At 37.6% G+C, this 16,137-nt stretch overlaps 1 protein-coding gene across 1 annotated transcript in view; it reads right to left on the reverse strand.

The window, feature by feature from the left end:
• Window positions 1-16,137, reverse strand: part of LIN28B (lin-28 homolog B) — a 128,585-nt gene that overhangs the window by 56,555 nt on the left and 55,893 nt on the right. Inside the window, exon 3 of the mRNA XM_046006657.1 lies at window positions 3,548-3,732. Within this exon, the coding sequence (XP_045862613.1) occupies window positions 3,548-3,732 (185 nt within the window). The remainder of the gene's footprint in view (window positions 1-3,547; window positions 3,733-16,137) is intronic.

Here is a 16,137-nt window from a genome sequence, read left to right on the forward strand (position 1 = left end):
TTTTTTTTGTAAGATTTTATTTTATTTATTTGACAGACAGATCACAAGTAGGCAGAGAGGCAGGCAGAGAGAGGGGGAAGCAGGCTCCCCACCGAGCAGAGAGCCCAACGCAGGGCTCGATCTCAGGACCCTGGGATCATGACCTGAGCCGAAGTCAGAGGCTTTAACCCACTGAGCCACCCAGGCACCCCGAGGAAGAGAATCTTTAAGCAGACTCCCCACTGAGCATGGAGCCTGACATGGGGCTTGATCTTACAACCCATGAGATCATGACCTGAGCCAAAACCGAGAGTCAGACATTTAACCAACTGAGCCACCCAGGAGCCCCTTGATTTCCTATTTCATATGTTCTCTCTTTTTAAATCTCCAAACCTCCTTTCCTAAGTAAGGAAAACACTCCAGCAATCGTCCTCCTTTTTCCTGCATGCTCAGTCTTCCCTTTCCACTGGACCATTCCCACTGACACATAAGCAGGTTACACATTCTTTGCCTAAGCTACTGCTTCATTTTTCTGCTCTCATTTAGAGGAAAACTCAAAAAATTGTCTATAGTTGCTGTCTCCACTTCCTCTCCTTTCCTTCTGTTGAACACAACCCACTTAGACTTTGATTCTAAACAGTCCACTGAATCTGAGCTTGTCAATTTCACCAGTAACTTCCTTGTTGCTAAATGCTCAAGTCTTGGTGCTCATCTTAAGCATTTCACCATCAGCACCATTCCAACACTGGAGACTCCTTCCTTCTTGAAATACTTCTTTCCTTGACTTCTCAGACAAAATCCTCTTGATTTTCCTATTTCCCTCCTTCTAACATAATGCTCTTTACTATTCCTCCTACTTTTGCTGATCCCTAAGTGCTGGAGTGCCCTTGGGCTGAGTTGTCTTCTCTTTTCCACATATACTCCCTCTGACAGTGATCTCATTCAATCTTAAGGCTGTAAATATCTTTCTGCCAAGTTTTTGTCTATAGCCCTGGAATTCCATACTCATGTATCCATCTGCCATATCTATTTTCCCATTTGGATGTCTACTATAAATCTCCAGCTTATATATATCTGAGACCATACTTCTCATTTCCTGCTCCTTCCCTAATCTCCCTCTCTTGGTAACTGATCCCTCCATCCCTCTGGTTGCTCAGGCCAAACAAACCTTGGAGTCATCCTGAATATTCACTTTCTCTCATGGTCCACATCTGATCCAACAGTAAATCCTGTTGTCTCTACCTTCACAATGTCACGATGTTTGTTCCTCACCTCTACTGCTACCATCCCAATCTGAACCACCATTATCTCTTTTCTGCATTAATGAAACTGCCTCAGAATTGAGTTAAATTATAGGACATCCAGCTGGTGTTATGGATGACTGCTTAGTGTGGAGGTAAAATCTCCACACATTTGGCGTCAGAAACCAAGTGCTGCGTAAAAGTAAAGGAGATACACAAGAGAACAACAGGGAAGAATAGGGTTTTTCACAGTGGGAAAGAAGAAAACAGAGTTCCTTCCTAAACAAAAAACTTCCAAATCAATCACAGCAAATTAACACCTTGATGAAACATGAGCAAAAGACAAGAAACATATAATTCATAGAAGAAAAAAATGAAAATTGACATAAAATTATATTTAACCTCTAATCAAAGGATGCAAAGGAAAAAAATGACCTGTATCTCTTAACCTATTTGAGAGAAAGAGAGACAGAAAGTGTGTACACGAGCAGGGGGAAAGGCAAAAGGAAAGGGAAAGAGAGAATCTCCAGCAAAATCCCCATGAGCGCACAGCCTAATGAGGGGCTCAATCCCTGACCCCGACCAAAGTGAAGAGTTGGATGCCCAATCAACTGAGTTACCCAAGTGCCCTGGAAAAGATTTTTTAATTGACATCATACAGGGTCACCTGGCTAGCTCAGCTGGTAGAGCATGTGACTCTTGATCTCAGGGTTCAGAGTTCAAGCCCCATATTGGGCATAGAGACCACTTTAAAAAAATTTGGGGTAGCCTGGGTAGCTCAGTCAGTTAAGCATTGGTCTTTGGCTCAGGTCATGATCTCAGGGTCCTGGGATTAAGCCCCACAGGCAGACAGGCCAGGCTCTCTGCTCAGCAGGGAGTCCGCTTCTCCTTCTCCCTTTGTCTTTCTCCACTGCTCATGATTTTTCTCTCTCTCAAATAAATAAAATCTTAAAAAAAAAAATAAATTAAAAAAAACATTCAAAATGTATATTTAAGGGGAGCCTGGCTGGCTCAGTTGGTAGAGCACGTGACTCTTGATTTTGGGATTCTAAGTTCAAACCCTATACTGAATCCAGAGATTACTTAAAAAAATAATAAAAATCTTAAAAATAAAATAAAACGACATCATTCAATGAATAGTCTCATTTTTTAAGGGGTTGTATATTGGCCCTAATCATTTCTGGAGAATAGTTTGGAAATAGATAATGCATTGTTAAAGTTTAAATGTTTAAATGCATTGTTTTTTATCTAGATTTTCCAATATTTATTCCAAGGATATAACAAAAATGTACATATATGGATTCCACTCTGGTACTACTGATAATGTTAAAACATTCAAAATAGCCTAAATTTAATGAATTACTTTAACCTTGTTTAAATTCTGGTGCATTCAAAAAATAAATTCTGATATATTCACACAGTGGGAATTTATGCAGGTGCTAATGACCACTATGAAATATTCCTTGATATACTGTTAAGTGAAAAAAAAAAATGCAAGTTTCAAAAATACTCCGTATATATTATGATTCCCACCTTAGTTAGGATTCCAAGTGATTTTTTTCCTGATTTTTTATAATTTTTATATTGTTTGAATTTTTTATGCACCAATTATCTTTTAAAAACAGACAAAACATGGGGCGCCTGGGTGGCTCAGTGGGTTAAAGCCTCTGCCTTCGGCTCAGGTCATGATCCCAGGGTCCTGGGATCGAGCCCCACATCGGGCTCCTGCTTCCTCCTCTCTCTGCCTGCCTCTCTGCCTAGTTGTGATTTCTCTCTGTCAAATAAATAAAATATTAAAAAAAAAAAAGACAAAACAATAAAGGTATTTTCATTTTAAAAAACAGGTGAGGTGTTAATAAGTCTAAGCACTGTCTGTTGAGAACCCTGACTCCTCATTTGTGATCTCAGAACAGTCTGGTGAAAATAGTGCAGAGTTCAAATTGTAAGATGGGCTATATTCCTTTTTTTTTTTTTTTTAAGATTTTATTTATATATTTGTAAGAGAGAGAAAGAGAGGGCACATGTAGGAGGGTAGCAGGCAGAGGGAGAAGCAGGTTCCTCCCCGAGCAGGGAGCCTGGTGTAAGACCAGGACCCTGGGATGATGACCTGAGCAGAAGGCAGCCACTTAATCAACTAAGCCACCCAGGCATCCTGATAGCCTATATTCCTGATAAAGTTTATTCATCAATACAATGGTGGCATTTATTTACTTTGGCTAATTTATTTACTATTGGCTAAGTCCAATAGCATAATAAAAATGAAAAAATTTTTCAGAATTTTTTCCCAAATACAATAAATTCATAAACTAACAAAGTAAAATGATTACCTATCTCCCTTTGGTTTTCTTTTTTGTAGTGTCTTCCCTTTGGGTCTTCTTTCACTTCCTAAACAGGGGCTCCCACCAGGTCCAGTTACCCGTATTGATTCAAGGCCTTTGGAAGATTTTTTAAATGTGAATTCCACTGGTTCTCCTTCTTTTAGGCTTCTAAATCCTTCCATGAATAATTTGCTCTGTAAAGTACAGGGGAGGGAGAGAGAGAAAGAGAAATCATGATTATTAATACTTTATAAGTTTTCTCTATGATTTAAAAATTAATATAGCAAGACAGTCATTACTACCCATTATAAATCATAAAGTCTCTTTAAGCTCAGTAAAAGTTATACCATTTGGCAATACTTATAAAAATTTTAATGTGCACATTATTTGACCCAGCAATTCCACTCTGAGCACTCTCCTCCAGACATACTCACACACAAAAGTTCAAAAACAGAAGAAGAAGACCTACACCAAAATTCACTACAGTACTATTAAAAAAAAATTACAACTATCCTCATGTCCATCAATGGGAAACTGATTACACAAATTACAGCAGAGCTCTATTATGTAGTACTATCAAGCCATTAAAAGAAGATCTATGTGTCTTGCCATTTAAGACATGGATGGATGGACCTAGAGGGTATTATCCTAAGTGAAATGAGTCAAACAGATAAAGAAAAACTATATGATTTCACTTATATGTGGAATCTAAAAAACAAAACAAACAAAACAGAAATAGATCCACAAATACAGAAAACAGACTGATGGTTGGGGCAAAATGGATGAAAGGTAGTGGGAGATACACACTTCCAGTTACAGAAAGAATAAATCACATGGTAAAAAGTCATAGGGAATATAGTCAGTAATAGTGTAACAGCACCATATGGTAACGATAGTAGCTACACTTGCGGTGAACACAGCATAATGTATAAATTTGTCCAGTCACTATGCTGTACATCTGAAGCTAATGTAACATTTTGGGTCAAGTCTACTTCAATAAAAAAAAACAAAAAACAAAAACAAAAAAAACCCCATAATGTTTAAAAAGATCTACACGTATTAATGTGAAAAAATAAACATTATATCATTGAGTAAAAATATATAGGGAAGGATGGCATATCTACCATAATTCCATCTATGCAAATAAGTTTTTAACAGATAGATACTTATTTTTATTAAAGATAGGGTTTCAAACAACAGACAGCAAATCATAAACAGTCATTTTCTTCAGTCTTTTTGTTTTGTTTTGTTTTTGGAAAATGTGGAAGGTTGTTGGTATACATACTATTATAATTTCAAGGGAAACAGATTTTTTAATTTGAAAGATGGTTGATTTTTGTGGGGAAAAATGTTCCTGATTGCAAAAGTGTAACCTTGGTTACAAATATTAATTGGCTCTTTTGATCTAACTCTTTTCATCAAAGCCAATGTGTGAATTCAAAATATACTAAAAATAATCAGATCGTTAGTTTTATTTCTTAAGATACCTTTGTGTATTTTATGGGTCTAATTTGGAACATCATGTAGTTTTCAAAGACTTTTATGAATTTGGGGGTAAAAGGAAGCAAAACTAAATATGATGGAGCCCTTAGGTCAAGTCCATTTCTTTAAGTAAATAGCTATGCAGCTTTGAATGAGCCATTCCATCTCTTTTCTGTTTATCCATAAATTTAAGGGATTTGAGTTTCCCCATGTGTGTTCTGTGGCACAATGGTTCTGAGAAAGACTCCTTGCAAAAAGGATTTTGTGGTCAAATAAGTTTGTGAAATGGTCTATCTTGCTTCTCCTCAGTTGAGTCATATTAGCATATTAAAGTCTCTGAAATTCTATACCCCTCCCCTCCACTACCTAAATAAAAATCTTGTTTGACTGTGTTTATTTAACCCAGCAATTTCCTGACCAAACTGATCCCAGAGCCCTTTCTTTATGGCTGCGGTTGACAAGCACACTTAGCGAGATACTGGACCACAAAGTCTTTACTCCTCCCAAGTCCATGACTCTAAAAGCAGCTAAATAACAACATACATGAATAATTCTATGGAACAAATTAAAAACAACACTTCAAAAATTTAAGATTAAAGGAGACTATTCATGGTGAAAGTGATATGACACATGAAAACAAGGTTTTTAACCAGTCATCTGATGCTTCAAAATTCTTCATGTGCAAGTCTGCAAATTGGCACCACCTTCTTTCCTGTCAGATGCTATGCAGAAGTCAGTAGGAAAGAATCACAATTGCCTATGCTCTTTAAAATTAAATATTAATTAAAAACTATTAATTAAAAATATTAATTAAGAATTAAATAAATATATATATAGTTCTTAAAGCTTTATTTAATATTTTCATATCTTATTTTTTCCTCCTAGGCTTTATCCTCACTAATTATAAATAGTCCTTTTGCTTTCATTTCCTTTCTTACTCCCTACTCAAGAAAGTGCAGATTATCAAATCAGATGGAAGTGGAGCATACATGAGTCAATTATAGTAATTAAGAAAATGAAGGGAAAACAGTTTTAATTAGAGCTATCATAGGTTCATATGCTTTTTGCTGTAATAAAAATTCTATCACTTATTTTCTCACAGTTCCTAGTATATGGGTATTCTTTATTTTCTATTATTATAACTTTTGATAGGTTTCATTAATAAATTGAATTACTTCTCCAAATTAAAGTTAAAATTCTACCCTTATGAACCATTAAGTTCTGGCTTTTCTTCGTGGTATTCCTAAAGAATATTTTTTAAAAATTCTATCTCATTACTCCTTCCCCAAATTAGAACATAAGGCAATTCAGATTCATACTAATTGACAAGAATTATTGACAAGGAATAATAATATCCCTAAGAAGTTATAATCGTTTTGCAAGAAACAGATAAGGATTCAGAGATTATCGTATCTTTGTTACTATATCAAAATTGCTGCTACATAGGTGGAAAAGATTTGTTGAAAGATAGGGAATTCTCTATTACTTCTTCACAAAAAATCAACTTCTCCCCTTGACTCAAAATTTTTTTTTTTTAAAGATTTATTTATTTGACAGAGAGAAATCACAAGAGAGGCAGGCAGAGAGAGAGGAAGGGAAGCAGGCTCTCCGCTGAGCAGAGAGCCCGATGTGGGACTCGATCCCAGGACCCCGAGATCATGACCTGAGCTGAAGGCAGCGGCTTAACCCACTGAGCCACCCAGGCGCCCCGACTCAAAAATTTTTATTAAAGGTGCCTCCATTTTTCAGTCACACTATTTCCAATCCTTAGTTATACCCAAACCATTCATTGAATCTTGTGAATTCTTACTTCATAATCTGAATCATTGACCCAAACCATTTTATTGGATTGCCACTGCCCTACTTCAGGCCCTAACTATCTCCTACCCAGATGAGAGTAATGGTTTCCTCATTGGTATTTCAACATCGAGTCTCCTCCCTACTCCACAGCATGTTCCATATCCACACAGTCTCTCATTACTGTAAATCACAATTTCTCCGTTAGTAAAGCTGGCTGACTTGTACTTCCCTGAAAACACTTTATTTTCTCATCTCTGCACTCCAGCTTATGCTGGTAGAGACACACACTCCTAGTCAGAACTGTCTATCAAATCTTACTCAGTATTCCAGACACAGTTCAAATGATGCTTTGTGTAATCATCCTCGACAGCTGCAAGTTGTAAATTCTCTCCTCTTTCATTTAATTGATCTTCTGTAGCGTTTTCACAATATACTGCTGTATATGAAGATACTTGTGTATGTCTTACTTTTTATTTGTTCTTTTGGCTTTATCTTCTCCCGAAGGCCAGGAATTTTGATATATATATCTTAGTATTTCCCAAAGGGCTTATTTAGCAAAATGCCTGCAGATAGATATCATTCAGTATGTACTTAAAAGAATTGTAGACTTAGCAACAGTAAGATCCTTAAGGGTTATTTAATCCAACTCCCACTTGGAAAAAAAAAAAAAGGTGAACTGCACTTGAAGGAGTTAGGTGAATTGCTCATGCGAAGTCAAATTTTCCAGATTCTACTTCGACTACATAAAATCAACTCTCATATTTTTAATGGCAAGGTGACACTGTGAATGGTACATGTGGGATAAAATACTTACATACTTATAGGATTATAATATTGCATGGTAATAGCATTATTTTCTAACTCCATTCCTTGTTCTTCCTTCTTCTACCCGTATTCTTAATCATCCTCATTGAGATGCCATACAATCCATCAAAGTCTGCCCATGGTGAACAGATTTATGTAGAATTTTCAGAATTCTAGATTTTGAAATACAGATCTATGTTGATTTTTCCTTGACCTACACATAAGACCTTCATAAGGCAAGACTCTGATGTTTGGCTTATATGCCAACTGTGCCATTTGTTTGCACAAAACGAAAATTTATTCTCTATAGGAGAGAATCACAGTTATTGAAGGAATAAACGAACAAAGGAAAGAAGGAGCATTTAGAAAAATTTGCTGACATGAACACTATGATATCAGGCGCTTACAATAAGGACAGGCCAATTTTGAATGTGTTCCTACTAATTCATCTGACACTTTCCATTCATGTTCTTCTTCCTCCAATCAAATAAGGTGAACTTTTCTCCCACTTCCCTTTATTCCAAATTTTTAAATTCATTGTGGCTCAAATTTATTTCAGAACTAGAAAAATACTGGCTTTCAATTTCCTCATTATACTCCCTTTCCTCCTCCCAATCATTTTTAAATGACTTGTAGAAAATGGCAGTAATATGGAAACAAATGAGAGTGGTCCAAATGCTATACTTTATTTGCCAAGTACCTCTATCCAACCTTCCAGTTAGTAATAGGATCATTTATTGCTCTTGGCACATGCTATTTCTTTCCAACTAGACTAGGAAGGCCCGGAAGTGTTGCTACAGTTTTGTGTTTGGATATCCTTAGAAGAAAGAGTATATTTTCTTCTCTAGGAAGCTTAAGTTGACTTCTAATTCAAGATGGTCTCATGTTATTCTTTAAAAGCCACCAAACTGACAGTAAAATAATAAAAAGAAACACACTCACAAGAAGAGAAACAAGAGAGGAGCCATCAGGGTGTCTGGGTGGCTTTGTTGGTTAAGTGCCTGACTCTTGATTTTGGCTCAGGTCACGAACTCAAGTTGTGAGATCAAGCCCTGTGTCAGGCTCCACACTGACCATGCAGTCTGCTTAGGATTCTCTCTTTCTCTCTCCCTCTGCTCCCACCTTAAAAAAAAAAAAAAAAAAAAAAAAGAGCCTCTCCCTCTCCCCCCTAAAAAGAGAGGGGGTGCCATCCACAGAAAGCTAATGCAAGAAATTTCTGGACGTTGGAGAGATGACTGGGGTGCCAGGCTGGCTCAGTCAGAATAGCATGCGACTCTTGATCTTGGGGATGTGAATTTGAACCCCACATTGGGTATAGACATTACTTAAAAAAAAAAGAGAGAGAGAGAGCTCGTTGATTCATTTAATTGAAGGAGCCACACCCTTGAAAAACCAATAAAACAGGCTACAGCAGAAGGAGAAACCAATATTCCTAAGATAACCCAGACAGACTGTGTGGAGACTCAACATGTAGAATGAAGAGCAAGAGTGAGAAGCGGGCTTGGAACCCAGAGGATTAATGGAAAGTTTGTAATGGACTAGACGCTCATTTATCCTCTGTCCCTATTCCTACCTCACATGTGCAGAGCTAAACATTATCCCAAAACAAATATTGTAAGTCTGTTCTCTTAAGACACCGAAGGTGATATCTGGACAACTGGTAAAATAATGGATCCTACACACAAATCCTTATTTATTCTGGCAATTTAGAGTGTGTTAGAGAAGGGCTATCTCCCTACCCACTCAACCGTCAATCATTCCTATCTCTCATTCTTATCCCTCATTCATATATCTGCAGGGCCAACTAAGAATCACAAAACATGCAGCATAGTAAAAAAAAAAGGTCAAGATAAATGAGGAACGAAAAGAAATTTCATGCACCATCTAATCAGTATCTCCAGAGATATCTGAAACAATATAATATCATAAAACAAAACAACCACAACCAGAGAATTAAAAAAGCACTCTATTCATAAAGTCAAAAATGATTGTTGAAATCAAGTGTGTTGGAAGTAAAAGATTAGAAAGTCACTTGGGACATAGAAAAAAGGATCCCCCAAAATGACATATATGAGAAAATATTTCAGAAGTAAAGAGGACTAATCTAAAAGGGAGAGATAATGAAGAAGATGAAGGGGTGCCTGGGTGGCTCAGTCAGTTAAGCAGTTGCCTTCGGCTCAGGTCATGATCTCAGGGTCCTGGGACAGAACCCATTGGGAACCCATTGGGCTCCCTGGTCAATGGGGAGTCTGCTTCTCTCTCTCCCTCTCCCTTTGCCTGCTGCTCCCCCTGCTTGTGTTCTCTCTCTCCGTGTCAAATAAATAAGTAAAATCTAAAAACAAACAAACAGAAAACAAAGACAATGAAGGAAGAAAAATGAAATATAAGAAAATTGAGCAGAGCTAAGGGAAATGCCAAGGAGAGGCCTATATTGGGTGGAGGCATTACTGCAACTTTTATATAAGATGTACATCTTTAAAAAAAAATGTACATCTTTTAGTGCATGGAGAGAGAAATGTTAATGGGGACTGAAGATAATAATCCAAACTGACATAACAGTTTAACCACATACTTGTGCTGCAGTATCATTAATACATGTCTGTGATAACCAGAAACTTAGTTTAAGGGTACTATTAAGGGTGTGACCAAAAATGAGGCTGAAAAATGCTAGTTAAAGCCAGATAACAGAAAATTTTAATTGCCAGCCCAAGCATTTTATTCTATCTAAAATAAAAATCTGCTTGATTTTTTTTTTCCTGGCTTTTAGATTGAATGTGTGTTTTAAAAATTTAACTTCTTTGGCAATACTGTGGATGTGTGGGGGATATGAGCAACCTATGTGGGGGTGCCTGTTACAAGGTACTATCATAACCTTAGCAAGAGATTCTTACAACTAATCTGAAAGATGAAAGAAGGAAATGATTTTGCAAAAACACTTCAGGAGTCATACTATCTATCACTTGTTCTAAATTATTACTTGCCCCATGTAACAATTCACTATTACAATGAATAGTGATGTTGTAACAGTAATACATGTTTACAAGATGGTCCAAGAGCTTCACCAAGAAAGGATCATCTAACTCAGTCTCCTAGGAGACAACTCTAAAAATCACAATCTGGCTTTTTCTTTTCTTTTTTACTATCATTCCTTGAACACATCAATATCTTGATAGTTGACTCTCTCTCTAACTCTAACAACAAGTTTAAATGATTCACTCCATTTTTAAGACAGCATAATGGGAATATAATTAAAAATTAAATTGTAGGAGTGCTTGGGTGGCTCAGTTGGTTAAGTGTCTGACTCTTGGTTTCAGCTCAGGTCATCATCTCAGGGTTGTGGGATCAAGTCCCAAGTCTGGCTCCCACTCAGCAGGGAGTCTGCTTGAGAGTCTCTCCCTCTCTCTCTCTTTCCTTCTGCCCCTCCCCCCATGCTTACATTTTCTCTCTCTAAAATAAAATAAATGAATCTTAAAAAATATTAAATCGTAGGGGTGCCTGGGTGGCTCAGTGGGTTAAGCCGCTGCCTTCAGCTCAGGTCATGATCTCAGGATCCTGGGATCGAGCCCCGCATCGGGCTCTCTGTTCAGCGTGGAGCCTGCTTCCCTCTCTCTCTCTCTGCCTGCCTCTCTACTTGTGATCTCTGCCAAATAAATAAATAAAATCTTTAAAAGAAAATTAAATCGTAGAAGAATTCTAGTCCAATAAAGCTGGGTGACAGAGGTATGTTTAAAAAAAATACAAAACCCCACAGATTCTTGTATAACAGTTAATAGTAGATTAAAGAACTGAAAAACTTCATGAAAATTCAAATATATTGTTTCTTTTCAATATTTTTATAAGGCAAAGACTGTTTTTCTCTAATATAGTAGTGGAAAAATATACCATTAGTGAAGGGGAATTAATTATTACACAATATACAGTTGTAGAGGTATTATACAACACACATAAGTAATTCTGAGACTTCTAAAGATTATATGCTTTTGATCTACATGCCAAGATACTCCAGGATAATTAAGCCTACACCCACAAGAACACAACAGAAAGATCACTAGAGTAAGCAGGGATCTAGCCTTGGCTCCATAACGTAAGTGTTGTACAACCATGGATAAATTGTCTACCATTGAGTAAGTCTCCACCTCTTGTTTTTGTTATAGACACAGATCTCTAGCCTTTGTTATAACTCTTCTGGAAAAGAATCTGTGTCTTCACTGTCTTTGTAGACATAAATGGAATATATTTTAGCTAATGTTGAACTATCCTTTTATGTATTATTATTATTTCTTAATTTATTGAAGAGTAGCAAGACTTTAGTTCTTAACTCAAATCCCTTAAGAAAACAAAACTAATGACAACTAACATAACATAATAAAACATAACAACTAACATAACATAATAAAAAAAGAAAAAAACTAAAAGAAATATGGTAGTAGTGTCAAGTATCCTCAAGAGAATTTAAAAAAAAAAAAAAGAAAGAAAGAAAGGGATGCCTAGGTGGCTCAGTCGGGTAAGCCGTTGCCTTCAGCTCAGGTCATGACCTGAGGTCCTGGGATCGAGTCCTGCATCAGGCTCCCTGCTTGGCAGGGAGCCTGCTTCTTCCTCCTCCAACGTCTGCCACTCTGCCTGCTTGTGTGCTCTCTCTTTCTCTGGCAAATAAATAAATAAAATCTTTAAAAAAAAAGAAAGAAAGAGGGCACCTGGGTGGTTCAGGGGTTAAGCCGCTGCCTTCGGCTTGGGTCGTGATCTCGTGGTCCTGGGATCGAGTCCCGCGTCGGGCTCTCTGCTCGGCGGGGAGCCTGCTTCCCTCTCTCTCTCTCTCTGCCTGCCTCTCTGCCTACTTGTGATCTCACTCTCTCTCACTGTCAAATAAATAAATAAAATCTTAAAAAAAAAAAAAGAAAGAAAGATGCATGCTGTACTCTAGAAGTTGAAGTTTACTGACCTTTACCTAAATAGATCAAATCCAGCTGAACTCCAATCAAATCACTAAATTTCACATAAAAAATGAGACTTTTCTACTTTCCTTGAATATGAATGGAAGCCTTTGGAAAGTCCCTCCATTTGGCCTGTCCTTCAAAACTGAGAAGGGCAGCACTAAAACTGGCAGCACTAAAACTAGCAACACTACTAGGATGGCATTTAAAAAGGCATCATGGAAAGCACACAGGTTTAAAGCATACACAGTTTAAAGGATTTGAATACTGGGTTTGAATCCTAATTATATTACTTACAACCTTGAGCTGCATGACCATACACATATTTTTAAAAGACAAACAAACAAACAAACAAACTTGTGCTCCCGTTTCTTTATCTGTCAACCCATGATAATAATATCTTCTAGAAATAGAAAATATCTACTACAGTTATGGTTAGATTCCAAATAACTAGTATAAAATGCCTACAACAGTGCTTGGCATACTGAATAGGACTTCAAGAAATAGTTTCTACTATTTTTGTAAGTATCCAGTCTGCGCCTCTACCTGCTGACACAAGTATGGGAGACGCAGAAGAAAACAAACAGTTCGGGAACCCATTCACAAATAGGCACTGTGCTGAATGCTTTCACCTGTTGCCCCATCGGATCCTACTTAATCCTACCCCTGACACCCACTTGGCAAATGTCTGCAAGGTACTGAGTTTTGGTTTAAACATTGTCTCATCCTCAAACCCTTCATGACATTCTTGAGCAAATACACGCACCGCTATTCTAGTGCTCCACTTATACACAGTATATATCACCATTGTAACACTTAGTATGTGGCATTATTACAAGTCTGTTTTCTTATAAGGCTACAAACTTCCTGAAAGGAAATATTACAGTTTTTCATTTCAATCCTCATGCCTAAAACCAGCCCAGAAACGCGCAAGGTACTCAAGATATATTTGAGGCAGGTGAGAAGAATTAGGGTGGTTGGCAGCAAAGGAAAGAGGAAAGGAAGAGAAGAAAGTAACTGTGACCTTCTCTCCTTTAGATGACAACACTGAGAGACCCAAGACCAAATCTGATGAAAGGTAGAGCCAAGACTGAGAAACAGATGTTTGACACCAAAAGCCCTTAAAAACAGCATGATGGGGGGCACCTGGGTGGCTCAGTGGGTTGGGCCTCTGCCTTCCGCTCGGGTTGTGATCCCAGAGTCCTGGGATTGAGCCCTGTATCAGGCTTTCTGCTCAGTGGGGAGCCTGCTTCCCCCTTTCTCTCTGCCTGCCTCTCTGCCTACTTGCGATCTCTCTCTCTGTGTCAAATAAATAAATAACATCTTAAAAAAAAATAGCATGAGGGGCGCCTGGGTGGCTCAGTGGATTAAGCCGCTGCCTTCGGCTCAGGTCATGATCTCAGGGTCCTGGGATCGAGCCCCGTATCGGGCTCTCTGCTCCGCAGGGAGCCTGCTTCCTCCTCTCTCTCTGCCTGCCTCTCTGCCTGCTTGTGATCTCTCTCTCTGTCAAATAAAAAAAAAAAAAAAAATAGCATGATGCTTAGTGTAGCATTCTCCAGCATGTTTCATTGTTTCCTCAATACCATAATCACAATATGAAGATTTAGAACATTGAAGTTATAGGTCTCATCAATTCATGTTCATCTTTTATTCCTTGTTTTAATTCTGCTTAAAATTTTTTCTGTAAAATTTCTTAGCTGATGCATTAAATTGTATGAAATTAATTCTCATTGTGGTACATCTTATTTTACTGCGTCTCTTTGAAAATAAGAGATACTTAATACATGATGGCTATAAACATTTTTTTTTAAATCCCTATCAAATCTAAGCTTCAGGGGCGTCTCGGTGGCTCAGTGGGTTGGGGCCTCTGCCTTTGGCTCAGGTCATGATCCCAGAGTCCTGGGATCAAGCCCCGCATTGGGCTCTCTTCTCATCAGGGAGCCTTGCTTCCTCCTCTCTCTCTGCCTGCCTCTCTGCCTACTTGTGATCTGTCAAATAAATAAATAAATATATTTTTTAAAAATCTAAGCTTCAATGATATTCATGTTTCATGAAATTTAAAGGATTATATACTTCAGTTAGATCTTACTTAAAAAATACATCTAAACAAATGGTGTTAGATTAACTGATATCTGCATGCAAAAAAAAAAAAAAAAAAAAAAAAAGATTCCAAACAGTTCTTTCACGAAAATTAACTCGGCATGAATCTTTGAGTTAAATTTAAAACACAAACTATAAAGCTCCAAGAAAATACCACTGGAGAAAACCTAATGACCTTGGGTATGGTGATGACCTTTCAGATACAACTGCAAAGGCATGAAACAGAAAAGAAATAATTGATAAGCTAGACTTGATTAAGGCGCCTGGGTGGCTCAGTGGGTTAAGCCGCTGCCTTCTGCTCAGGTCATGATCTCAGAGTCCTGGGATCGAGTCCCACATCGGGCTCTCTGCTCAGCAGCGAGCCTGCTTCCCTCTCTCTCTCTCTCTGCCTGCCTCTCTGTCTACTTGTGATTTCTCTCTGTCAAATAAATAAATAAAATCTTAAAAAAAAAATTAAAAACTTTTGCTCTGCAAAACACGTGTCTGATAAAGAATTGTTTTTCAAAATGCACAAAGAACTCTTAAAACTCAATAATAAAAAAAAAGACCAACAAACTAATTTAAAAATGGGCCAGAGACCTAATGTACACCTCACCAAACAAGATATATGGATGGCAAAGATGCATTAGAAAAGATGTTCAGCATCACGTGGTATCAGGAAAATACAAATTAAAACACCTAGTAGAATGGCCAAAATCTGAAACACTGACAACACCAAATACTGGTGAGATATGGTACAGTTACTGGTAACAACAGGACCGCTCAATCATTGCTAATGGGAATGCAGAATAGCACACTCACTCTGGAAGACAGTTTTAAATATCTTAACAAAACCAAATATACTCTCACCATGGGATCCAGCAAGTGTGTTCTTTGGTATTTACTCAAAGGAGCCAAAAGCTTATGTCCACACAAAAATCTGGATATGGATATTAATAGCAGCTTTATTCATAACTGCCAGAACTCAGAAACAACCAAGATGTCCTTCAGTGCATGAATAAATAAGCTGTGGCATATCCAGACAATGGAATATTATTAATCGCTGAAAAACAAATGAGTTATCAAGCCATGAAAAGATATGGAGGAAACTTAGGTGCATATTACTAAGTGAAAGAAGCCGATCTGAAAAGGCTACATATTGTACGATTCCAATTACATGACTTCGTGTAAAAGGTAAAATGGCAACAGTGAAGAAATTAGTGGTTTCTAGGGGTTGGGAAGAGTGGAAGGTGAGGAGGGATAAATAGGTAGAGGATGGAGGATTTTTAAGGCAATGAAAATGGTCTGTATCAAACCAGAACAATGGATAGATGTTGTTATACATTTGACCAAACCCACAGGACATCAAGAGTGAACCAGAATATAAACTAAGGACTTTGGGGTAGTTGTGATGAATCAATGTAGGTTCATCAATTGTAAAAAATATACCACTGTAGCAGGGGATGTTAAGAATGGGCCCCAACCCACACCACACCCCAAGCT

Source organism: Meles meles, chromosome 5 (genome assembly GCF_922984935.1).
Source record: "Meles meles chromosome 5, mMelMel3.1 paternal haplotype, whole genome shotgun sequence".
NCBI lineage: Eukaryota > Metazoa > Chordata > Mammalia > Carnivora > Mustelidae > Meles > Meles meles.